Raw genomic sequence first — 27,200 nt, forward strand, 5'->3', positions numbered from 1 at the left:
ATAATATTTGAATTTAAATATCACTTTTTTTTCCACCGTGAATACACAGGCCGCAAACAAAAAAACATTTGTTGGGTTCTTTTGTTCCAGTCAAACTGGCACGGTCCCTTATCTTCCAGACGATGACAGTTAATTACACTCTTGGGCTGCCATAAAATTCCTGCCTCCTAAAGTCCTATGGAGCATGTGCCGAGAGGCGGAACCCCAAAAGCGGTGCGTGAGTGGCAGCCAAACGTTCTTCAAATGCAGAAAATGACATGGCAATTGTATTTTTAGGGCCCGAGCAGCGACCGCTGCGAGGTCCCTATTGTTTTTGTAAAAATTATTATTATTATTATTATTATTATTATTATTAGGGCCCGAGCAGCGACCGCTGCGAGGTCCCTATTGTTCCTGAAGGAATTCTTATTATTCTTCTTCTTCTTCTTCTTTGTTATTATTCTTTTCCGCAAACAACCACATTTTTGAGGCACTAAACATGAACGAAAACTCACCAAACTTTACACGCAGATCGGGTCTGGCGAAAAATTTGATATTTTAAAGTCGCCATACATGATAACAGAAAAATGGCTCTGTAGCGCCACCTACATAGGTTTAACGGATCCCTGTCCCGCTCCGATTGTCCTATGGCTACGAAAATAGTGTGGCACCTGTAGCACATCCAGATGAACAAAAACCTCTTTGATATGTGTACCCTAAAATAGACAGGAAGTGAGGTATGAGTATTTGAATGTCCAATTTTGGCCCATTTTTGCACATTTACAGGGGTCATACTTTTGCCCGCTTCTCCTACACGGTTAACCCGATTGACTTCAAACTTGGGCTGTACCATCTCAACACCTGGGACAACATCATGGTAAAAAATCTAAAGTTTTTGACATACTATATGACGGTGGCGGGGCATCAAATTTACAGTTTCAAAATTCTTACTTAACGAAGCATTGCCGGTGGTACGTTTAATCTAGAGCTACGAAAATTGGTACACATATGTAACAGACTATGATCTACAAAAAAGCCTGTTGGTGCCATATGCTAAACCTAACAGGAAGTCCGCCAGAGGCGAGGCATCAAATTTTGTGTTTCAAAATTCTAACTTAATGAAGCATTCCCGGCTGTACATTTCACCTAGAGTTACCAATATTTGAAGACATATGTAACAGCCCTCAAGGTACAAAAAACTCTTTTTGAACCATATGCTAAACCGAACAGGAAGTCCGCCATTTTGATTTACTTTGGAACGTGTTGCCATTTTTTGGGCCATTTCATAGGGGTCTTATTTTAACGAACTCCTCCTACAGAGTTTATCCGATCATCTCCAAACTTGGTGTGATTCATCTTAAGATGTTGAAGATGAAAAGTTATTGAAAGCTTTTTATTTTGTCGCACGCTGTTGCCGTGGCATGCACAGTTTGCAAAGGAAAAAATTACTTCTTAATGAAGCATTCCCAGTTGTACGAAGCAGCTAGAGCTACGAAAATTTGGAGACAAATGTAACAGCCCACGATGTACAAAAAAGTCTCTTGGTGCCATGTGCTAAACCCAACAGGAGGTCCCGTAGGGGCCGGGCATCACATTTTGAGCTAAAAAACTCCTCTTTAACGAAGCATTCCCGGTTGTACGTTTCACCTAGCGCTATGATAATTTAGAGGCATACATAAGAGCCCACGATGTACAAAAAAGTCTCTTGGAACCATGTGCTAAACCAAACAGGAAGTCCGCCATTTTGATTTATGATGGGATTTGTAGACTTTTTTCGTGGCCTTTTTTAGGGGTCATATTTTAACTCCTCCTACAAAATTCATCCGACCGTGTTCAAACTTGGTGTGTTTCATCTTAAGATGTTTAAGATGCAAATTTATCGAAAGTTTTTTATTTTGTCGCACGCTGCTGCTATAGCGATGCATTGGTTGCCAAGTAAAGTGCTGCTTTGTTTTTTTTTATCTATACATGTGTGAAAACTCGTGAAACTTTGCACACACATCAGACTTGTCATTAACATGAATTTTTAGCGATTTCTTGTGCAATTTGCAATAAATCGCACCCTCTATACATTTTTTATGGAGCATTTCCGATTGGATGATTCAAGCGCAAAATAACTAAAGATGACTTGACTTGACCTAGATTTGTGAAAACTCAGAGGCATACCTATTATATTATTATTATTTTTTGTACCTTACAAGATTATCTCTTGTGCCACATTAAACCCCTTTGCAGGCCTGAGCCAAACCACGGTCCATACATTTGATACCACTGCTTTATTTCAATGGTCAAGTACTTCATAACCACACCTACTTATGCTTGTCCTTGCATATATAGTAGACAACAAAGAGCTCTTTCAACAAAAGACATTTCCATCTACAAAGTCATACAAGGTAAGCACTCTATAAATTCTGCAATCACTACACTTCTATTCCTAAATTATCACTTCAAATACCAACAATGGTTAATACAGCTACAAATTTCTTGTATGTTTATGAAGTATGATACTGTATTTATTTCTACTCCTTTGCTTTTCTACAGAACATGAACAAATCAACAAGCAAATTCTCTTTTGATAAAGACCCTCTAATCATCTCCATACGCAAAGATTGCCAACTTTTTTCCGTAAGTATACAATACATAAACTAAACAGGACAACTTTCTCAATCATATACAGTATGCCATACATATATGTATTAAGTTCTCATTTATTAACAGGTTTGTTAAAGGCACCTTTAGTGTGTTTTTCTGTTTGTAATGTTTCTCCACGAGCACGTCTAGCCATTGATATCATGTAGAACACATATGCTAACCTTTTAGAGACAATTGAAGCTTACTTGCACAGTAGCCACTATCTTAACCACTTAATTCACATGTCTACTTGACAACTTATTACATGTAGTGAAATGGTACTTTGTGCGTCTTATGCTTTTTTCTGAACACTGCTTTTCAACTCTTTCCTTAAAACCAATACATGCGGCACTGTTATACTGTATAAATATATATGTCCGTGTGTATATATTTGTATATTCTTTCAAATAAACTCGTTTTGACACACACAGCCATTGAGTAACATGCAACACGACCACAACGTTTTGCACCAACACGTTACCTCTGCTATTTAGAATCATGGAATCTAACATGACTGATTTTCATTGAATGCTTTGTCATTACAGTATGCATGCATTGATCATGCTTTCAGTCGCAACGACTTATACCAGCGCAGCCTTGATCTTCATTCCCAAATGAACCAACTAGTCCATGTGACTCGAGTCAATCGAGCACTTGAAAAACAGATAGACTTCAAAACCAAGCTTGTGAAAGAACTCCAGACTGCATTGGATATAAAGGATGCATGTGATGCATTTGTCCGTGATGGTAAGCTATATGACATGGAAGACACACAAACACTAACACAGCAAGCATCCCCATCCTACACATTGTGTATAATGAATGACATGTTTGACAATGGACATTTTTACATTTTTTTGTTAATGCACGTTCCTTTTTTTCTGTTAGGAATATCTTGAAGGTAACATTGGACTGTTAACTAAAACACTGACTGATTATTGAGCCGCAATTTCTCAATGTATATAATGTGAATACATACTACACTTGATTACTTTCAAATGTGACTGATATCATGTAGCTATGCTGCGATCTTGCCCTCTTTCATCCACTGATAGACACTTCAAAGTTCTTTTTTTTCTGTATCTTCTCAAAATAACTGACATATTCATGGAAAAGATTGTATTTAAATTCTATCGTTAATAATTACTATTATTATGTTTATGTCTTTGCCCCTGATTATGATGTTTCTATACCATAGATTTTTTTTTTTTTAAATTTTTTGGACATACTGTGACTTGACCTTTACAATACTAATTTTTACTAAGAAAAAATCAATCACACACCATAATATTTTATACTTATCCTGCATGTATCTGGACACACCATGCCAAATTTGACACTTACATAACCATTTATGTACCTGTCGTATCCTTACTTTTATTCATCATTTCATCACACAATCCTAAAACATTGCTTTTTGACCCAGATGATTCAACTATACCATTTTTGCGTGTCTTATTACTTACTAGCTATATTATTTATTAACGGGCAAAAACTATGAATATACGATCACCGTCAAATATTACGTCTGTAATATCCATATACAGTGCATTACATAATATGCATTTGTATTAAGACACTACCATGCTAAAAATATGCACACGACTGTTCTGTAAACTACACCTAAGACAACCAAGCTTCACAGATCTAACATGATTCTTCATTCTTTTTTGTTCTACAGATGTATCAAATGCTGCCACACAGACAGAAGAAGCCACTGAGGACATGCACGAAGACGATGATCACAATATAACAGGACAGGTTAACCCCCCTGAAGTTTTAGCCCGCAGGTCAAAGCGTCCTAGGACTAATTCATCCATGGAGGTTACATTATCCTAAGACAGACTATGTGCTAACCCTAACTTTTTGACTCCAAGGGATTCATCTGTCCCAGAAAACTTTTACACTAAAGAGTTTATCTGTCCTAGGGCGCTGTTAACCCCAGGTTAAAGTGTTATTTAATCTGTCCTGTTACAACAGCTATACATAAACAGCTGCATTCCTCTCCTGTTCCATCTCTCGCACTTCTTTCATCTCTTTTTCTCCTCTACTTATACCTATGCTTGCTCATGTGCTTTTTTCCCCTTTAGATGATGTCATTGGTTAGCCTGCTTCAAAGCTACATTTTTTTCTTGAATAACTGTCACACATTTACTGTTTGCTGGACCCTACAAAACTGTCACAATACTTCACTATGTCATGAATACATATGTGTTGCACAGCGACACCACATTAAGAGTCATCAAAAAGCTTTTTATTTGATCACACACCATCTCTGTGCCATGCAATGTTTTCAAATAAACAGATGCTGGTTTTGAATATCAAACGAGCGACTTTTCATGAAACTTTGCACACACATCAGAAAGTCCACACTTTTGAATTTATTTTGGGAATTGTGCATCATTTTTGGCCTTTTACTGCACCTTTTTACACACAAGGCACGGCAAATGCATTTCTATTTTCCATGGTCCTTGTCTATTTAACAGTACCCCAACGTGCAAGTCCCCCGACTTGCATATACCCCAACGTGGCCCGGGTTGCGAGGGCCCTTTATAGCTGCTCGCAGCTCTAGTTATTATTATTCTTCTTCTTCTTTATTCTCCGCAAACAATCGCGATTTTGGGTACCTAAATATTCACGAAAACTCACCGAACTTTGCACACTCCTCAGGTCCGGCGAAAAATTTGATATTATGAAGTCGTTATAACAACGCGACTCTATAGCGCCCCCTAGCATAGAAAAATAAAAACCAAGCCCGGCACGTTTGAGCTAGAGCAACGAAAATTGGCAGGCACGTGTAGCACCCCGAGACGCACAAAAAAGTCTATTGGGACCATGTAGCTAAAATGTACAGGAAGTGAGCTATGAATTTTTTAATGTCCAATTTTGGCCTATTTTGGCACATTCACTGTGGTCATGCTTTTTCGCCCTATGCAAACATTTTTCATCCCATTGACTTCAAACTTGGTATTTATCATCTCAAGACCTAAGAGAACAGCTGGGCAAAAAGTCTTGCCTTTTCGAAATACTATATGACGGGGGCGGGGCATCAAATATTGCCTTTAAAATTTCATTTGTCCAGAAAGAGCAAATGCTGAATAACTCCCATGTACAAGCTCCAAAAAATCTCAAACTTCTCAGGCAACGTAATAGTCACGGCCTGAAAACATCTATATGACAAAATTCAGTTATACATATAGCGCCACCTAGTGGTTACAATAAATGTCATACTTTACGTTTTTAGCTACTGTGCTGAGCTTGTTGAAGGGATCCATTTGAAAATTGGTCAGAAAAGCCTTAAGATGTTGATCATGCCCCACACCGAATATTGTAACTTTTCGCCAAAGGGCGTGGCCGCTACGGTGACGCAAAGTCTGAAGATTTTTCGTGAAAATAAAAGCTGCATTAACTTGACCGAGATGATCCTATCTTCTCAAAATTTCACACATTTGATGAGAGTCCAGCCCTAAAGACATCTACTGACTTATATTTCATCTAACTGATAGCGCCACCTAGTGGCAATTTTTTTTATTACGAATTTTCTTCTACATTTTTCTCCAAACACGTTAACTGGACCTACCTCATATTTGCTCAGATGAGGGTTTCGGCCTTCATGATGTCACAACACGAAGTTTGTGAGTTTTCGCGAATTGCTGTGGGTGTGGCTAAGCGCTGTTCGCCAAGAAAACAACGCCAGTTTTGAGGGTCTAAACATGCACAGAAACTCATGAAACTTGGCACACACATCTGGCCTGGTAAAATGAGCAATATTTTATTGTTGATTGTGCTATTTTTACAAAAATGACTCAATAGCGCCCCCTAGACGTTTTTAACGAAGCAGCCCCGGTTGTACGTTTAAGCAAGAACGACGAATATTTTTAGGTGTATGAGGGAGCCCAAGACCTACAAAAAAGTCTCTTGGACCCATATGCTAAAATGAACAGGAAGTGAGCTACGAATTTTTGAATGTCCCATTTTTGACAATTTTTGCACATTCACAGGGCGCAGACTTTTGCCCACTTCTCCTACACGTTTCATCTGACTGAGTTAAGACTTGACCTAGACCATGTCAAGACCTGAGCCAACGACAGGGGGAAAAATCTTGACCTTTCGAAATACTATATGATGAAGGCGGGGCATCAAAATTTGTGTTTCGCACTGAAAAAGGATATGCTTAATAACTCCCCGGTACATGCTCCAAAAAATCCCAAACTTGACATGTATGTTTATCGTCAAGGCCTGAAGCTATCTCTATGACAACATTCAGTTATATATGCAGCGCCACCTAGCCCTTGAGGCATAAAAAAAAAATACCCCACATACGGTATTTTGTACAAAAAATGTAAACTCATTCTAAGTGTGATAACTAAGTCATTTATGAATATTCTTTTAGTTTCCACCACTCAAAATGTTCACTGGCATCAGACTTATCCAAACATATATATATTTTTATTTATTTTTGATAGCCTCTGTGGACATTAAAAGCAATATCGTGAATGAAGGATATGCTTAATAACTCCACGGTACATGCTCCCAAAAAAATCCCACACTTGACATGTATGCTCATAATCAAGGCCTGAAGGTATCTCGATGACAACATTCAGTTATAAATACAGCGCCACCTAGCCCTTGAGGCTTATATAAAAAAAAAAACCCACATACGGTATTTTGTACAAAAAAATGTAAACTCATTCTAAGTGTGATGACTAAGTCATTTCTGAATATTCTTTTAGTTTCCACCACTCAAATTGTTCACTGGCTTCACACCGATCCAAATGTATGTACGTTTCCATTTTGTTTTATTCATTTTTGATTGCCCCTTTGGACAATAAAAGTAACATTGTGCAATGAGTACAACGAACGATGATGTATATATACACTTTTACAAAAAAAATACCAATCAGGGCAACTCATTGCCTAAAAATAAAAAAGGACGCTGATTTTTGCAGGTCTTAACAATCACCAAAACCCGTTGAGCTTGACACACACTGGCAAAAAAAATATTCTACATGTAAACGTTTATTATGCCATTTTCAAAGAAATTTTGCTTCCAATATGCCAGTACCCCAACGTGCCAGGACCCTAACGTGCAAGTACCCCAACGTGCAAGGACTCCAACGTGGCCCGGGCTGCGAGGGCCCTTTATAGCTGCTCGCAGCTCTAGTTTTGATTTTGTTTTTGCAGTAGAAGAATAATTGTTCGAGCAAATGCTAACCCTATCATAGGTATATCTTATCATCTTATTGGTGAATTTAACATATTAAAATCAAGCTTTAGTAACGCGTTGCTGCATGTAAGCAATGAAGTGCTTGTACTGTATCCCACTGCAGTGACACATATCAGTGGAGTGCTCCTTGTATTGTAAATAATAAATGAACCAGGTGCTCCCTTCGAACACTTTACTTGCCGGTTTAGCGTGGCAACTTAGAGTACTCATCCGCGCTTGCTGCTGTGTGAGCAGATCTTTCCTTCCTGTCGCTCCATATATTAAAAATGCCCTTTTCATTTTGTCAAATGGACAACTGCTAGCTTTGATGTATTATACACATGGACAAATGGAATGCTGGGCCTGGGAAAACAGCCTGATTATTTCATGTTTGTTTTAGTCTAGTAGTGTTAGTGGTGGTCTTTCTGTTTCATGTTACAATTTTGGCACTTTAAGGCAGTTTGGACTTTATGCCCTTGTCACCCCCCCCACACACACACTTTTTTTTGGTGTGTTCACCTGGAACTCATTAGTTATATTCCTACCAATGTCTTTCCTGTTTACTGTATCCCACAAGCATGCTTCCGATCCAAAGTTGCTCAAGTGTTTTATTTTTTCATTTTATTTGGAACATATGTCTTTTTTTTTTCTTTTCTTTTTTTTTCTGTCATCCAAATTGCTTTTTGGATTAAAAAAAAATGTCTGAATGTTTTTTTTTGTCAGAAAGAAACAATATTCTTCAATGTTTTGGACTCTATTTTCATTGACAGTTGCTCGTGCACTTGGCGGAAAAAACAGGTGCATCTGTATTTTCCTGTCAGGGCTATTATATGTTTGGGAACTTGGCAGACAGTGTTGTACCTTGATAGGCATTCTGTTGTATTGTATTGCACGTCCCTGGCACATTTGCCAATTTGGTGACCCAAAGTAGATTAGATTTAGATTGTGGCGCAGATGGTCTCCATGCCATGTAGAGCTGCGCTGAATTCAAAGACAATGAGGGGAGCCACTTTGATTGGCTGTGAGTCAGCTGCATTCCCTCCCATAACTGCGCAAACGCGCACTTCTACCTGCGCTCTTAAAGGAAATTACTAAAAAAAAAAAACTCCACCCAAGCACACAGTTAGGCTGCTTTGCGTTAGATTTGTGCTGGGCACGAAAATAGGCCCCTTTGTGTGTTATTTTATGTATAATTGAATCTTTTTTTTTTTTGTCAGAGTTGATGAAACCAACAGCACGTGGTTAGCATGTCTACCCCACAGTGCATGTTCAAATATTGTTTGAATTTCCCCCCTGTGCTTGTGCTAGTTTTTGCACTCCAGCCTCCTCCCACATTCCAAAAATATTGTTCGATCCAATAAGGATTTGGATTGAACTTGAATGATTATCTACAGTATAATTCAACTTACTATGTGGCTGCAAGCCACTTGAGACTGAATCAAACATCCATTAATGAAAAATCAGTTTCTGAATGATTAATTATTGTCGTACAATAATTCTAAACTTTGCTGAAATAGCCTGTAAAGTTGTTGAATCAACAGCACCATTTGGTGGTGGTTAAGTAGTTTAGCATCCACATTTTGGATCTATTGCATCAAAACTTTATTAGTGCACTTTTTCTAGCCAGTACAAACACCTATTTTTCTATTTTTAACAGCTTTGGTAGCGGTTTGGGCCCCAATGAGTGCTATTTTGTTCTTTCACCTTAACAGTTTGATTGTACGTATTTAGCTTCGTCTATTAACCTTCTATTCCACTCTCTTAATTTGACAATCTCATTCTCGGCCTTAGCCTGAGCATGATCATCTTTTTCTTCCTGATTTCTTTTACGAAACCCATCGTGACACGGTTGACATGATGCTCCCCGGCTGTCTCGGCACTGGAAGTGAAATGTGTCAAGCGTGGGCTGGCTGCACACGGCATGCCCGATAGTCATGGCAGTCTTTTAATATGGCAGAGTCATGTGATAAATGAGTCGGTTGCAAAGCACATTCCAAAGCCACAGAGCAGCCGAGCGAATTGAATATACGTTGTTCGTTCAGATCTGCGTCAAGTTTGATATGTTATTGGCTTTTTTAGACAGTTGTGTTTGGAGATCTGACACGTAGTAGACTTTTAGAATATGTATGTGCCCTCTTTTGGCTGTCCCGTGGTGAGACATAATTGGCTAAGTGGATTTGTGAAATAATACTAGAAATATAGTTTGCTTTTTTAATGGTATTTTCGGGGGATAGTAAATGCCTTGCTATCATTCTATTCACTTCCAACAAACCCAACAGATGCTGTTCCTGTTTTGTGATGTGCCCCTCTCAGATTAAGCCTTCACTCTTCAAATCAAATCAAGTTACTTTGTTTTGAAAACGACAGCCCAACTGCTGCTCATTGTTTTAAAATTCATTCATTTGCAATAATCTGCTAATTGATGAAGAAACGGCGTCGCGCTACAAGTCTCCACTTTATCCATCAAGAGTTTGTTTGTTTGTGGTTGTCGGAAGGTGAAAAGCAAGAGCGAGTGTCAAGTGGATGAGTGGTCTTGACAAGACTCGAGTCGACTTGTTCACGCTGGAAGACTGCCAACGTCTTTATTTCCTTTCTTTGTTTTTCTTTCTCTAATCTTCCCTTTCCCCCTTTTATTCCCTCCCGTGTATACTTTTCCCACTGGCCGCTGCCGCCACCGTTTATTGTCACTCCGACTCTCCCTCTGTTTTGATGTCATTCATGCTTCCAGCTGCTTCCACGCCATCGTGCCCGATGTCCTAAGCAGACAAAAGGCTTCACTCCTGGGCCTGACGCCAGCCAGGTTGCCCCCACTCTCTTTCCCTGCCGGACCCCTGAAGTTTTTCCGAATCTTCTTTTTTTGTTGTTGTTTAATCTTCTGCATTTCCATGACGACCGCAGCCTGGAGACTGGGCCATGTACTGTGGGATTTGGCCAAAACGTGTCAGAAAGTGATGTGTGTAATTTTCTTTTGTCAGTGTACACGGCGTTTGGCTACATTGGAACTTTATAAAGACTAGCGGTATACTCATATTACACTTAGTATTTCTAACTTTACATTTTTGCGCCCCACGTTTGCCTATATTACTTGTTTTTATGCCACTAAAAATTGGAACAATTATGTTAAAAATAGTTTTTTGTAAAATGCACAGTTCTTTGTGCTGGGTCCATCTGAAGAGATGACGTAAAAATCCTAAGTCATAACAAATCCAATAAACAAGAAGAGTTGCCTTTATTCAACGTGTGCATTACGATGACCTGATGACTGAGAATAAATAAAATAACATTTTTAAGGAGGCACATTTGTAGTTTTTTAGTTGATATTGTGATGGGAAATTACGCTATTAGGTTAATGGCAATATGACAATATTTTCTCACTTTCTGTAACATTAAAGCTCATATCCCAATAGGGCAAATATTTGCGACGGTACAAAATGTTGATTTCACATCCGTGTTTGTTTGCGAAACATTCGACCAATGTTTTGATGATTTTTTTCTTGTTACCAAGAAATTTTGAACATTTTCGTTGAGCAAACACTGCGACCTTGAACGTGCCCTGACGTAAAATCAATATTCGCCCGCATCGCATATATCCATCGCTCATGGGATACGGCTTAAGGCAAACTTTTTGATACTGCCCCTGTTGGGTCTCATTATAACCATCATCTCAGTTAGCTATTTGGCTAGCTAGCAACATGCCTTCATGGTGGGGGCAACGTACCCGTCAAAGGCAATGAATGTAAATCAATAATTTCTCAGTTCATCATGGTTGCCTAATCAGCATGTTGATTTGCCACGGCATGTCGCATGTCACGAATTCTGGCGCTTACAAGCTGCAAAGTATCTTAAAAGTTGAAAGCACTACTATCTGAAATTCACAAGTCAGTTGATGGAGACGTGACAGAAAAGGGTGTGGCATTCACGCACAGATGGTTTTGAGTGGATTTGCGTTTTCTTTGGGAAGTCAACTCAGAACTTTGTGAGAAGAGGCGGACAAAGTGATGAGACAAGCTGTAAACACAGAGCCGGAATAGTTATCGAGGCGAAAATCCACATTGTGGCCCGTGTGTTGAATGCAGCCTTTATGAGCATTAGTTAAAAGGGACACATGAGGCGGGAGTCTCCTGTAACCATGGAAACCCTCCCAGGAGCCTGTGACGGACGGATAATAGAGTGAGAGAGGAGTTCCTTTTCTCTTCTTCAGCCCTCCCTCCTCTTCCCTCCCTCTCACTTGTTCTCCCTTGCACTCCTCTCTTGGGCACTTTTGTGAGATCCTCACATCTTGTGGGTTTTTACCAAACTCTGTGTTGTCATTTTTTTTTTTTTTTCCTAAGTGTGCGCTGACAAGTTTAAATCCCACTCCTGTTGGACAGTGCTTGCCTCAATTATCCACTGCTCATCTGAGAAACTATTTTTTTTTTTTTTTTTTTAATGGACTTTCTGAACTATTTTGGGGACTTTTGCACTTTAGCATCCAGAAGGTGGTTTTGTGGCAGCGGAAATGTGCTCCAAAGGCACAGTCTCAGCCCGTGATTCTTTTGTCTACATTTCAGAGGCCGTGCTGTCGAACCATGGTGCTGCCCCTGAGACACACCGACCCGAGAATATGCAATGCTTAACGGTGAGTAGCGCACATTTTTTTCCAAATATTTTTCTTCATTCATTTAAAAGCTTTCCTTTTTACGCGTTTTGGGTTGTTTTTCCTGGTTCTCGCATGCGTGCATATTCGCGGCTGCTGAGACGGATGACCCCTGACACGGCTCGGTGTTCAACAAACTCATCATGCACAAACACACCCTTACTAAGTTATCATTTGCGTGAGTTCCGTGTCACACATTCCCAGCCACCATGGCAACTAATCGAATTTGGTGCTTGAGGTTTGAGCTGCGAACGGGGCAAAATGAATAAGAAAAAAAAAAATGTTGAAAAAAAAAAAGTTCCCATGCTTGATTGAAGATGTACTGTATGTCAAGACGTGTTTGCATGTGACTTTTATGCGAAGTGAAATGATGGCTTGTCGTGAGTGAGGTTAGGTTGTGTACATGACAACACTAGAAAATGTGAGTCCTTTGGATTTGAAAAAAAGTTCCCGTAAAGACAACAATTCTCACTATATAAACACTGTAATGTGGATGTTAGGCCATTCTAGGTTTGTGCATGGCTAACAATTGACTAATACAAGGTCAGCTATCGCCATATTTCGTATTTGCTGGTTTAATGTGACTTAGAAGTAGTTTCATGTACTAAACATTGATTACTACTTTGTTGGCGTAGTTTAGTGATGACAAATGTCTGACTTGCGTCCACATTTCGGTTAGGTCACTGCCATAGAAATGCAAATCTGTTGTACAGTAAACTGAAAACCAAATTACAGCAAATGATAGGATGTCATTTTGTGTATGGAGGCTTGAGCCATGCATGAATTTAAAACATGAAAGTGAAAGAGCCTGTCGGCTGTTTGTACAGATTTTTAGCTTGTTAGACAACGCATGTCATTGACATGCAACTGGGTTTTGGCTTGGATGACTGGATGCTGAATCTCCATATTCTTTTGTGGCTTCAGCCTCGGGTTCTTTCCATAGTCCAAAGACGACCACCTGATTTTAAGTGGTTGATTGAACGGAATGCTTTCCACACTGACAGCTATTACAGAGGCTACCGCGCAGGTTAAGCTCTATAGAAGATGGTGGATCATTACAGTCAATCAGGCTGCAGCTAACAAGCATTAGAGCATTAGTGGCGGAGATTTGGTTGCCAAGCCTTGAGTTGAGTATTTGCCCTATAAAGCTCATTGAACCTGTAGAGCTTCCTAAGTCTTCCGTTGGTCTAGTATTGAAGCTTTAATGCTACTGTGTTACTCTTGTTCAATTCTTCATATGTGTAATTGTTTGTGCTATCACACATCAGTTTTCCCCTTTTACATAAATACATAATATAAATGTCACCAGTTTTAAAAATAATTAAACTGCTAAATAAAACACCCTACGGTTTAATCAGCAATAACGCAAAAAGCTGCTATAGCCAGTTATCTAGTTAGCGGCTAACGCTAGTGGCTACTTTTAGCAGTTGATACTGGGGATGTCACGATTAAAATTGCCACAATATCGTCGTTGTCATGTTCACAATATTTAAAAAGAACACATTTGTTAAAAAAGTCAGGTTGATTTCCATTTGTGCAGTTCTAGCACTCTAGTGGCTAGTTTATTAGTGCTATTTTTTTCATTAGGGATGTTTTGGCCTTCTATGTTTAAAATCTATGCTAATTGTCAGATGAAGGGGAACCTAATTTGCTTGTGAAGCGATCAATGTGTGCTTGCATTACCAAGTAAGTGCCTCAATATTGTTATTAGAGATTGTAAGGTGGTTTATGTACAAAAGCACAATATTGTTTTTTGTTTTGTTTTTTTTTTAGTATGAGCTCTCTTTTTTTTGTTTTTTTTTACAATATTGTGATCTTTTTATATATATCGCCAACACCCCCACAATGTCGTGATAATTATCGTATCGTGACCTTCATATCGTGATAATATCGTATCGTGACCTTCATATCGTGATATCGTATCGTGACCTTCATATCTTGATAATATCGTATCGTGACGTTTGGCTATCGTTACATCCCTAGTTGATATCCCACTGTTTTTTTCCGTGTCTCTTCAGCCTCATATTTTTCACCCATTCATTTTCGATAGCACTTTTTATTTGTCTTTTTGTTAAGGTGAGCTGGATCCAGTATACCTAATTGGTCGCTAGCCAATCACTGGGCACATTTAGACAAACATCCAATCACACTCACATTCATTAGAATGGTGCCTTGATAAATTAGTTCAATTTGTTCCGCAAAGAATGCTCTTATCTCAAAACACTCGTAACCTACCTATGATGTACCGTGACATACCTGTAGCTGAGGTTCAAACACAGAACCTCACATCTGTGTAGCAGACACGCTAATCACGAGGTCACTGTGCTGCGCTGTGGAGATATGTCCCCCTTTTTTTATTTTATCAGACGTACTACTCCAACCAAACGTCATCCAGTTATATGGAATGATTGTGCTTATCCTGGCCTCCCTCGTTTGCCCTCATATCTCGCCGTGGATCAGAGCAACAGATGATTGTGTCGTTTGTGTCGGGACGGTCTCACGGGAGAGAGGCGGGAGGGGCAAAGTACATTTACGAACAAATTAGAGGGGGAATGGAAAACCATTTTAGACTTACATCTGTTTTTTTTTTGTTTTTTTTCTTTGTTACCTTGTCCTTCCTTGGTCCTTCTTACCTCTCATCGTCCTTCCGGGCCGCCTCATGCACGCTCTCCTTTTATATGGATGACGCATGAGTTTTTCAGGGATTTACCCAAGGCTCATCGTGGGCTTTGGACACTTGAGAAATTGGTGTTGATAACACTTGATGTGTTCTAATAAAATCACAAGGTTATTCAATGAACAGTACTATGTTCAATGTAGGATGTGTTTACGTACAAGGGCTGCAGCCATTGAATATTTTGGTATTTGGAAATCCGAATGAAAATTCTATTGAATAATCAAGTATATCAATTATTAGCTTGCGGCTAACTACTAGCCACTAGATGCTAACGCGGCACAAAATGTAATCAATTCTAAATGATTTTCCATTTCGTTTTTCAGTTGGCGTTTTAAAGGCTTACATATAAAAAATAAAAATTAATAAAATAAAGGAAATAAATACTAAAAATAAATGCAAAAAAATATATAAAAATAAATGTGGAAATAACTGCAAAGATAAATATATAAATAGAATTAAATACCAGTTAAAAAAATAAAAATGCTCTGCTCTCACGTTTATTTATTTCATGCTGCAGATGCTCTGTCTGCATGAAATGTTATTCAAATGAGGAGGTGGTCCTAAGTGGGTTGGACTTTCAATGCCTTTCTTTTTTTTTTTTTTTTTTTTTGGATTAAATTTTTAAATTATATTTTTTATATAAATTTTTATTTTCATTTTTATTTATTTACTTACCCATTTATTTCTTTTAAATTTTGGCAGTTTTAGTCCTCCATACCCCATTCAGCAGAGGCATCATGAGTGTTACCAGCCGCTACACCCCCGGTTACCGCGTCCCTCTGCATCACTTTGCTTGTCGGCTTGCATTAACTCCTGAGCTGTCGCTGTAATAATGGCTCTGACACATGTGTCTGTTGGCCATGTATCAGAGCGAAGGGCGAGGCGGGCCGCGAAGCGGGATTTCAGATATCCCCCGAACAACCAAGATTGTTTTGATTTTGTTGGTGGTGCACGTCTCAAAAACTTGTCACGGCTTATTCTTTGAACCTCTCATCATTTTCAAATGCACGCAACCAATGTGTTTATTTTCACTTAAAGGACCAAAGCACAGGTGGGATAGCAGGTCACCCTTTAATGGAGTGGTTTGACTTCCTGTCATCTCCTGACCTTGACAAAGATTCAGAATCCCAGTGCAGATGTTCTGGCCGTGACAGTGCAAGTGTGTGTGCGTACTGTATGTGTGTTGTACAAGAAGCAGCCACATTAGATTAAACGACCAATTAGGCAGGGTTCATTTGTAATTGAATTTGGTGATGGATCACCTGTCATCTGCCTATACTCTGAATTATGTGCATTCTCCTTGTATTAGTTTGAGGGCCATATTGGTCCATTAATGTTTGCTTGTTAGCACTATCCTGATTATTGGCCAATATCAGAACAGTTAACACTGTTGGTTTTGTTTGTTTGTTGTTGTTTTCCAATGCAGGCATGTTGTTGTCCAAAAGTATGTCAATATTTTTCCCATCGGAAATACTGTATATAGAAATAATCATGACAAATTTAATTACGGCACATTATGCACACGCAATGTTTTAAGTATAATTTGAACAGGTTATTGTCATACAAATGTAAAAATAAGACAATACGGTAATTTGCCAATGTTTTTCTTTTTTTAACTTATTTATTTGTATCCAAAAACTAAAATGTCAGCCAGGTTAATTGACGGAGTAGTAGTGCATAATATAAATTCACACATTCATCTTGTCATTGCAGTTATGAACATTCTTAATTATCACCCAAGTGTAGGACAAAGTTAACCACTGTCAAACCTATAGTCAATAAAACACTTTACCCTTTTTATAATGTGATGAAGAGTAAAACATCTTGCTATTATGCACTTGTGACAAATGTTAGTGGTTGACTCCAATGACTTAATTAAAAATAAATAGATAAATAACTAAATTTTCGCCATATTTATGTTTTTCCTTCACAATTTTATATTTCAGTTTCAGAATTGAAAAAAATAAGTTAACCACTGTAAAATGAAGTGGATAAAACACCACTTTTTATTTTTTTTATAACATGGTGATTGAAAGATGCCTGTCAGCTACAGTAATTTACCTTTTCAGAATGTGATTATGAGCAAAGTAGCACCCGACTTCATGGACTTCCAAGTCATCATACTCCGTCCACTTTCTATAGCACTTACCTCATTAGGGTTCTGGCTGAGCTGGAGCCAGGTCCAGTTGACTTGGTGTGATAACCTTTGACTAGTTGTCAGCCAAACAGTTCGCCAGACTTTCATTTACAGCACGGGGGACAACAATCTCCACAACATGGATTTGGACCCTGAAACTCACAACTACGAGGCAAACGTGCTAACCACTCGGCCATTGTGCTCCCCATTTTAATACCTTTTTGTTCGCATTGAACATTCTTAACTGAAAACAAGTGTTTTCATGGTTTTTTGGCAATACATGCCAGTTGGACAGTTGTCTCACATCCTTCTCGTATGGAACAATGTGACCTTCAAAATGTTGGATCTGCCGTGTCGGTTTGAATGCTTCTGAGGGCGCCTCCTCTTTTGATAGCTCCTTTTTTTTTTTTTTTACATCCGGGAGAGCGTGAACCCACACCGCAAAAGACCAGATTGGCCTCATCTGGCCTGTGGACAAGCATTTCAATCTCCTCTCCCCGAGACATGCTTTTCTTCTCGCCCTCTAATCCGTCCTTCTGCCCATTTAGAGGTGAACAGCGCGGCGTGAAAGCGAGACAAAAGTGTTTTTTGTGCGCTTGACGTGGTAACCCTAGCCCCTTTTCAAAAAAGCAAACAGGGAAAAGCTGCCATTACCTCCGCTATGAGAGGATCTTAGGAAAATGGGCTCTCTGCGGCCTCTTTATTAGCGCTTTACAGACTTGGGCAACGCTCTCTCCCTTTTTCTGTTCCCTCTGTTAGTGTTTCGTTCCACGAGACGACCAATGCCAGCGATGAAAGGATACAAACCGTTAATTAATGGGATTTTTGTCTGCTCGCACCGGTTGCTGACTTGCGCGTGCGAAAATTGGATGGCGGGGACACAACTCTATACACTTTTGTGTAGAAGGGTGATGAATAGATCAAAGAGCCAGGGATAGGTGAGTACCGATACCAGGTATAAATATTGCCATTAATTTCATGCAATTGTAAGGGGAAAAAATGCTATATTGGGATATGTCGATCTTTGAAATTATCTGTATTGTTTTTTTTTTTGTTTTTTGGGGTTTTTTTTGGGGGGGGGGCGCAAATTATATTGATCAAAATTACTAGTAGTATTGGTACTTGGCATCATAAAATAAAAATACAATAAGGGCTACACATTACATTAAAACGTATGTTTAAGTAAAAATGACATCAAGTGACACTAAAATTACATTAAAAAAATACATTTTACGTAAAAGTCAAGTTCAAGCTTCAAAAGTCCCCCCCAAAAAAAGACGCATAAGTATTGTTTTACCGTGTTTATTTTTTTTTTTTTAGGAGACTAAGAAATTGGTATTTTTTTTTAATCATAATTAATTTCATGACTTCAATAGTTAACTCACAGATCATTTTACATTTGTTTTAAATGTACAATAAACATGTACAATAAAATATTTTTGTTCTAGGTTTTCATACCCTTGTGAACATAAAAATAAAAAAAAATGTTAAACTAAGAAATATGGCTGCATCTTTTTGTCATTGATTCAGTAATTTCATAATAAGTAATAAAAATTTAGTTAAAATTAAAACGATGTACTGCACTGTAAAAAACAACTGTGATATTGATTTGTTTTGAGGTCCTTGTTCTGCCACTAGAGGGCATAATTGCATATGGAAGACATTGGTGACAGCTCAGTGGATTTTTTTGTTTTCATATTAAGCGCAATACTAATTAGTTTTGCACCTTGCTGGAGGTCCTTTCTCCACTAACTGTCATTATTTCTTGTTGATGTGTTTTTTTTTTTTAAATGTCAGATTACCACCACTTTCCCATGGGTGTCGATATTAAAAACAAAAATACAAGCGCTGTTTGTCTAACTGGCAGAGGAGGAGAGATTGTCAGGGATTTGCAGAGTTGTGAATTTCCGTGCCGTGTGGTCGGCAGGGGAGGGGGCGGGGGCTTGAAAGGAAAAGCGGAGGAAATATGGAAGGTGAAAACATAACAAACAAGTCTGGATAGAGGTCGAGGGAAGTGTGTACTCACTTGCGTCATAGTCTTTGCACCATAAAGTGGTGCTCGCTTGCATTTTTCGGCTGCGTAAAAAAAAAAAAAAAATCATTCAATCTCATTCACACACTTGTTGCTCAGACACTCGTCATAACAGTCTGTAAAAGTGATCTGCAGCACCTATGAGAAGCTCATAGTGTGGACACAGGAAGCAAACGGGCCTTATCGCGGGCAGACACGACATCTATGCGGGCTGTGGAGGTTGGCGAGGTATGCGTGGGTCCATGTGTGCGTATATGCGTGTGTGTGTGTGTGTGTGTGTGTGTGTGTGTTAATGGGGGGGGGTTCGGTGCTGCTGGTGGTGGTGGGAGGAACTTCCTCCTATTCTTCTACTGTTGAAGAGTTCCCATGAGCGCCTCTGCCAGCAGCGACACTGTGGCCTTAGCGCCAGTCTCGCCTCCGCGTCGCCGGCGGTCCATGCAAGCGCAGCTCAGGAGGCCACAGAGCACCAATCTGGAAGAAGAAGAAGAAGACACTGAAGAAGCTCGTGACCTTGATGACATCATTACCACCAATGGAACATAGCTCAGCAAGCGGCACGACAAACTTCCTGGGAATTTGACATTTTCCACGGAAAAAAAAAAAAAAGAATTCCTAGTTAGTTGAAGACGAGATGATCCACAACACGCTCAAGTCTCCCCAGGAGGAGGAGGAGGAAGAGGAGGAGGAGGCGGCACCAAGTCCCGCACGCACGCACTCGGCCGCGCAGAGGCGGCTGTGGAGGTACTCGGGCTGCAAGGGCGCCGGGCGGCCTGAGAGTCAGCGCCGGAGCGTGTGCGTGCTCTCGGCCGACTTGAACGGGACGGCGGGAGGAAGAGGAGGAGGGGGCGTGATGCACACCATTCACGGGCTGTGTCACCTCTGCATCGGGTGTAGGCTGCCACAGGTGTGTGTGTGTGTGTGTGTGTGTTAGCGTGTCAGATAGAGTGCCTCATAGTACAGGTCCAAAACAAGATCAGTATCAAAACCTCCTTTATTTAACAATGTGATTATTCATGTGGGGCAGTATAGCGGACGGGTGGTTACCATGTCTGCGTCACTGTTCTCAGGTTCAAATCTCTGCTCCAGCTTTAATGTGTAGAACTTGCTCTCCCTGCACTTGCGTACTGAAGGTGCTGCACTCGGTCGTCCTCACTCAAAATCGGGCGCACCAACGAGTGAGGAAGGAACACAAGCATATCTCCAACAACTAGTAGCCATATTTACGATATATTTTTTCTACAGTGGTACTTTTAAAGCGTGACTGTCTGGTCCAAAGACAGATGTTTCACTACTTCTAATATTTTACACACAGACTGATAATTGGGCCGAATTTGAGCATTTTTTGCCTCCTTTCTGATCAAAGTTTATCGCAGCTGATTATCCTGTGGAGTGGGGTGTGTTAAGTGTGATTTTTCTTCTCCAGACTGCTAAAAAAAAATATAATAAAATAAAAAAAAATTGGGTCCAATGTTCGTAAACATAACTCCACATTTACCATTTAACTAGCAATTCCTAAATCAACTCGAATTGTAATTTTGTAGAAAAAAAAAAATTTCATAGTTCAAAAAATGATAAATTTGATCATAACAATAAATTTTGAATGCACTTACTTTTTATAGCACTTTAACTGCCACATATGTTGCCCAAAGCGTTTTGACCAAGCTTCATATTCATATCGAAGTTTATACCGATGTGCTAATGCAGCTATGTCAACTTACAGAATTATTTTATTTTTAACCTCCAGTATCCTGATTGCCATTCATTGGACAAGTTCAGAACAATTTATTTATTTATTATTATTATTTTTTTGTCCTTTTGGTAAAGTTAAAGTAATTTGTGTTCTGTGACAGCATGTAGCTAGCGCTAAGCTAACCTCGAACGGTTCATCTCTCTGGTCCAGTGTCCCAAGTTTTCAAACTGCCTTCGTGTTTAGGATGTCGTAAGAGGTTTAAAGTTTAGTTTAATGTTCATTAGCCGGCTAAACATTCCCATATACACGCACAAACACTTCCGGGTGTAAATGCATGCATATTTATTACGTTACACGCGCTGCCATTCAAATATTCTTGTGACACTAGTACATGTGACAATATGTTATTCATTCTCACTCGAATCCAGAAATTCTGATTCCGCATTCGTTTTTAACGACCAATTTGCATCTCATTTCAATTCAGTAGTCAACTACTCTCCATATTGTCTCTTATTTGGCCAAAAAACCCTCACATGACCAAAATACAGAATGACATTAGTAGTTCTGTGTGCGTGTGCGTAGCTCCAGTCGCTGAACATACTGACCCAGATAACATTGTCTTGCCAAGAGGAAGAGGAAAATGACTAGTTGACCAGGAGAGGTGTGTGCGTTGTGTGACATACAACCCGCAACATGCATTAACTCACAAACGATACACGCGTAAAACTGTAACAAATAAGACAAGCGGTGTATTGCAATTAGTGACGGTTCTTCTCCGTGCGGCAGTGCGCGGTGAGTGGTGGTGCACCGAGGCGTGAATGCTAAAAAGAGGAACGCTCCGGAACTCATGCATGAACACATACTTAAGCTCATCTGGGCCCGTCTTTCTAGTGTACAAGGGAGTTAAAACCTCTGCTTTGCGTCTCCTCTATATCCATTTAGCTGAAATATTAATCCTCCTGCTTTTTAAAATTAACACTGGGAGAAATGCAATGGGATTTTATTAGTACTCTGCAGTTTTTACCTGAACATGCGAGCGGTTGAACTGTGAAATACAGCGGAATCTGATTAGTTTGTATTTAGTGTTTACCGATACCTAGTTGACATATATCCAGTACTTTTGATAATTTAATACATTTTATTGATCATTTGACACACGGACATACAAATGTAAACAAAAACAGTTTATTGTATTGCTATCATTTATTTTTCTCCTGCATGTTTTCCCTTGATTTCTGCTGCCTCAAAAGTACAATTGACCCTCTTTTATTCCTGTCTGTCATTATTGCTTCCTTTATGACGGCGTATTAGGACCATGTATAATTCTTTTTCAGAGGGGGGTAATATTCAGAAGAAAAAGAACTCGCAAATTTGCTACTTTAAGTGGCAAATTTGTTGGAAAAAAACAACTCATAAACCTACGACAAATACACGTAGTTTAGAGTCTAACGTGAGGATTCATTGGTGGCTAATGTAAGACTGTTTATAAAATGAAAAGGCAGGATGGAGACGGATTTATTATTAATTTCAACTTTACTCGAGCTACAACACTTCCTGATCCCTATCAGCTGACTAACACAAACCAACCAGAAGCCAGCATATTTTAGATAAATGTAGCTGAATGACGGAGAGCAGCGGATTCGACACATCACGAAGTTACGTCCTTAGCTAAAAATACCAGAATGTGTAAATAATAATTCTGGAAACATAAATGTACAAGTAAATACGGATTTTAACAAATGAACTTAAATGCTTCATCCTCAGTGTGTGGACCTTTGCAAAGCGTTTTTCTTTTCCCTCGCAAATCTGCCACTTTATAAAGTCGCAACATTGCAATTTTTTTTCTCTGAATATTACAAACAAACAAAAAATAATCTATCTATATATGTGGCCTTAATACGCAGTCATACTTCTTAATTTCCACTTATGTAAGTTTTATTACTTCTCTCCAGGTACTTTTGGGGCACATTTATTTATTTATTTTAACCATATTGAGACATTTATGCAAATAGAGTATAGCAGAACAAGATATTCTATATCTCATTTGAGGCGCTTCAAAACGACCCGCTTCTGTCAGTCAGGTGGGGTTGTTTGTCATTGCTGCGTCACAGTGATTTGGCCTTTTACTCACCCATCTCTTTGTCGTCTTTCTCATGAATTTGCAATCACGTCTGACGTTTTAGGGTCATTGCAAGCTTCAGGGCCCCAGAATAGTTGCATTATGCCACTGAATACTTCCGTAGAGACCAAATGGGTAGTTTTGAGTTTTGTTGTTGAGCTAGTCTATCCCTAATTTCATTTACCTCTACTCGTCACTACCTAGTAGGATTGCGGAAAAAAATTGATTCCCGATTGAACTCTGTGGAAAGGTTCAGAATTGGACGTGGACTCGCTTGCATTATTCTGGGTCAGATTTGCTCACTACTGTGTGGAAAAAAAAAAAAAAAAAAGCCATTTCTTTCTTTGGAATTTGGTGGGATCACTGGACGTTTCCTTCCCTCTCTCCACCCGAGGGTAAATCTGTCACACCACCTCCAGTCAGTTCAAACAACACATTGCGGACAAGAAAAGAAGCCGCCTGAAGCCTGAATGCATGAAAGCATGCAATCAGCGCTGAAATCACGAGTTGGACATCTGAAGAGAAGACGCGGCAGCCTTGGACAGCAAACGACTCACGCCATCGCCGGTCCTTTTGCATTAGGAGTGTGAGAATTTTAGAAAGGTATAGGTTTTTAAGAGTTTTGGTCCTCTTGAACAATAGTTAAAAGTAGTTGTTTTGCCGTTAGTTTACATGACAACAGTGTTTTGGAGACTCAAAACGCTCACTCTTGGAAAATCATCCCAAAGTGGGTGACCATATTTTCATTTCCGATAAAGAGGACACTTAAATGATACTCAAAGTTTACAGTACATTCTAAGTATTTTAATGTCAACTTCTTTTTTTTTCAGTAGGGCAGGTGGGGATCGAACCTGCACCTTCTGGTTTGTGAGTCCAGAGCACTCCCAGTGAGCTAAACCTCCAAGTTCCAACCTATGCTAACCTACTTTTAGGTTACTTTAACCTTTACTTTATGTACCTACTTTACTTTTTCTTATGATAAAAATGAAATTGTTTTTATCAATACGCCCTTTTTCCACCGTGCACCCCTTGTGATTGACTTGGGAGCAGTCTGTGGTCTACCAGTTGCGATAACATGGTTCAGTCCGCCTCCCATTTGTCATGCAGTAAAAAACAGACATTTTTTTTTTTTTTTTTTTTATCAGTTTTAACACCCCAAAAATCACCAAATACTGTATTGGTCTTGCATTTATGTGCCAGCGTCTTCAAGTACGATTCCAGTTTGGCTGAATTATTTTCCATCATACACATTGCTGTTAGTATTTCCAATCACATATCTGTCTTTTCTAAGGACTATACATTTGTCGTCTACTACTAAATGGGAGCTGGGTTACCTGGGAATGCCTCATGCGAGGCATTCCTGCTCTGACCATGAACAAAGAAAGTCAGTCTTTCGTCTCTGGGAGTTGTTTTTCTCACCAGCTCAGCTAATTGACTTCCTCAGGAAAACTGCCGTCAAGACAGTTCGCATGGGAAGCGGACTCGGAAAACAAATCTGCTTAATCACTCCTCTCGTGTAGGGAGCCCGTTTGCTCGCCGGCTCGCTACTTTCAAATGATGATCCGTTTGTGTTTTTGTGTTCTAGGTGACCATCCTTCGAGGAAAGGATGGATATGGATTCACCATCTGCTCGGATTCGCCTGTGAGGGTGCAGGCTGTTGATCCAGGCAAGAATGTTCATATTAAGATGCATCCAAAACAATATGAAGCCACGTTTCTAGCAAGCAGTAAAGTTGATATATTGATATGATTTGGAATGTTACAGCAAATCTTGATTTGGCTTGTTTTCCTTTTTAACTCGTTCACTGTCATTTTCGCTCCCGGCTGTTGTACTGGATTTTAACTGATTTAACTGATTTTAACTGAAGGCCTACAGAATATTGTGTTATTTTGCTATAAAAACATGGACCCTCCCAAAGGAAAGATCAGAGTTCTTTCTTTCATCAGGAAAAAAAAGTTTATTTGTATCAGTTTCCGTTTTGAAGCAATTAACAGTAGAATATAGCTAAGTTTTGTCATTATTTACAAACCTGTGGAAAAGACTGGGGAAAATAGCTTGTTGCAACATGGCCCTGGTTGATCTCTTATACTCTGCTGCCACCTGCTGGCTGTTTTTGTTTTGTTTTTTTGTTTTTGTAATAACTACCATTGCTTTAAGCGACCGCTTAAGGTCAGAGGCTGCATCAGAGCCTTATGTATGCTCTAGCATAAAACACACACAAAAAAAAACGTATAAATAAGTTTTTGGGATCATGGCAATATTTATAATAGAATGTGTTTATACGTTTTTGGGAGCAAATGAGTTAATCAAACAAAGATTGTCTTTCCGCAGATGTGTACTGTGATATAGTTCAGTTCAGCTCCATTTGATAAATGTTTTGAAGAGTACAACTCTCACTTTTGAATGGCACAAAGAAAACAGAAGCAGTATACAATGACGGACATCTAGAAATGTTTTTTTTCACTATATGGAAGGAAGACAAGGCGTGTCTTGTGGTATCGTTCACTTCATCTCGCTCTGGTTCGGTCTGGAACAGTAAACCATGATTTTCCTTGCTTTTACACTGTGAAGCAAAGGAAAATGACAGTCATCAATGGCGGACATCCAAAATGTTTCCTTTGTGCGTGCATTGATCAAGAGTGCCTTGCTTTATAGTGCCGTGATAAAACGCAAAAGTGAGGGTACTTCAACACCCTTGGGTGTCAAATTGACTGATGGGCTTGCCAACAACTATGAATATGTGTCGTTTTGACACCCTTGACAACTTTGTACAATGGAAATGCACTGAACTGGAGTGATGGTGGAAACTGATTGTAACTGTATAATCACACATTACCATTCACCAATTTACTTCTATTGCTCGTTTCAGTCACTCAACTGCATTTAAACAGCCTCTTTTTCACCATATCGCACCCGTTTCCCAATCATCGATCCACTTTTGATGCCTCATGAATAATTCTCCCCATCATAAAAGTTTAATGTCACCTGTGGGCCTTCTGTTTTTTTCATCTCTTCGCTTTGAGGATTACTGTGAGGATCAAGCCGAGCAGCGGGGTGTCGTCGTTAATAGGGGGAGCCCGCATCAGTTTTCTCCTTGAATCTAATAAACAAGCTTGAAAAACCCCCAAAGAATTGTACCTTGAGTGACGTGTCTTTGTTGTGTTTTGTGTGGCAGGAGGCCCCGCGGACCAGGCGGGTCTACAGCAGCTGGATACGCTTCTGCAGCTCGATGGTCAGCCCGTGGAGCAGTGGAAATGTGCGGACTTGGCCCACGCCATCAGGTAAGAAAGACCATGTCAATGCCATCTTGTTTTATTTTAATAGCATTCCAAATCTATAATGGTTACTTATCCACTACAAATCAAGACGATGATAACATAGGTGGAAAAATAATAGACAAATAATAGTCAGGGTTCATTCTCTCACAAGTATTTTCTAACAGACTCAGATTGTTTTATTCTTTATTGCTCAAAGTCTTAAGTAGAAAATTGTGAATGATAAAAACAAAAGATGGAACTGATCAAACCTAAACAAAATATTATTTTTTTAATAGCGCTTCTCATTTTGTCCCATTCATCAGCATTGTAAATGAGGTTTAATTTTAGGATTTATTAAAGTCGACTCGTTTTTTTTCTTTACAATATGTTTGTGCAAACATGGCATTTTGGTTCATATAACATTTGTGAAATATAAATTAAGCAGCAAAATAAATATGTTTTGATCCATTTCTAGGTGGCTATTTTGCCGCTTGCTGTCACCTGAAAATGACATGACATCACGCACGCCTCTTCTCTGAAGCTGAGCCGTGATTGGCCGTTACCTGAACCCTGAGCACCTGTGATGTCATTACCAGGTGACAGCAAGTGGCAAAATGGCCGTCCCCTAAGATGAAAAATGGTAGATTTTGCTGCTGAACTCATATTTCACAAACACAATATTAATTAAAATAAAAAATTATTATATTATACCAATTGTATTATTTTTATGTCCAATTTTACCTGTTTGATTGTTTTTATGTGTACATATTTGTATTTGTTTGTAAAGCACTTAGTGCTATATTGCTGGAAAGGTGCAATATAAATAAATGTAGTA

At 39.2% G+C, this 27,200-nt stretch overlaps 1 protein-coding gene and 1 long non-coding RNA gene across 10 annotated transcripts in view; both read left to right on the top strand.

The window, feature by feature from the left end:
- The window catches only part of rgs3a (regulator of G protein signaling 3a), a 132,979-nt gene that overhangs the window by 14,860 nt on the left and 90,919 nt on the right, over positions 1-27,200 (top strand). For 8 of the 9 annotated variants that reach the window (XM_077497021.1, XM_077497024.1, XM_077497023.1 and 5 more), the window contains 3 exons: positions 12,367-12,434; positions 24,693-24,774; positions 26,284-26,389. In XM_077497021.1, coding sequence (XP_077353147.1) covers positions 12,367-12,434; positions 24,693-24,774; positions 26,284-26,389 — 256 coding nt within the window. Of the gene's footprint in view, positions 1-12,366; positions 12,435-19,690; positions 20,203-24,692; positions 24,775-26,283; positions 26,390-27,200 lie in introns of those variants that run through there. The other variant, XM_077497025.1, reaches the window with a different exon arrangement.
- LOC144002533 (uncharacterized) lies at positions 1,912-4,961 on the top strand. Its single transcript, XR_013278763.1, has 3 exons — positions 1,912-2,372; positions 2,521-2,604; positions 4,292-4,961. It is a non-coding gene; the product is annotated as an uncharacterized LOC144002533 (long non-coding RNA).

Source organism: Festucalex cinctus, chromosome 15 (assembly GCF_051991245.1).
Source record: "Festucalex cinctus isolate MCC-2025b chromosome 15, RoL_Fcin_1.0, whole genome shotgun sequence".
Classification (NCBI taxonomy): Eukaryota; Metazoa; Chordata; class Actinopteri; order Syngnathiformes; family Syngnathidae; genus Festucalex; species Festucalex cinctus.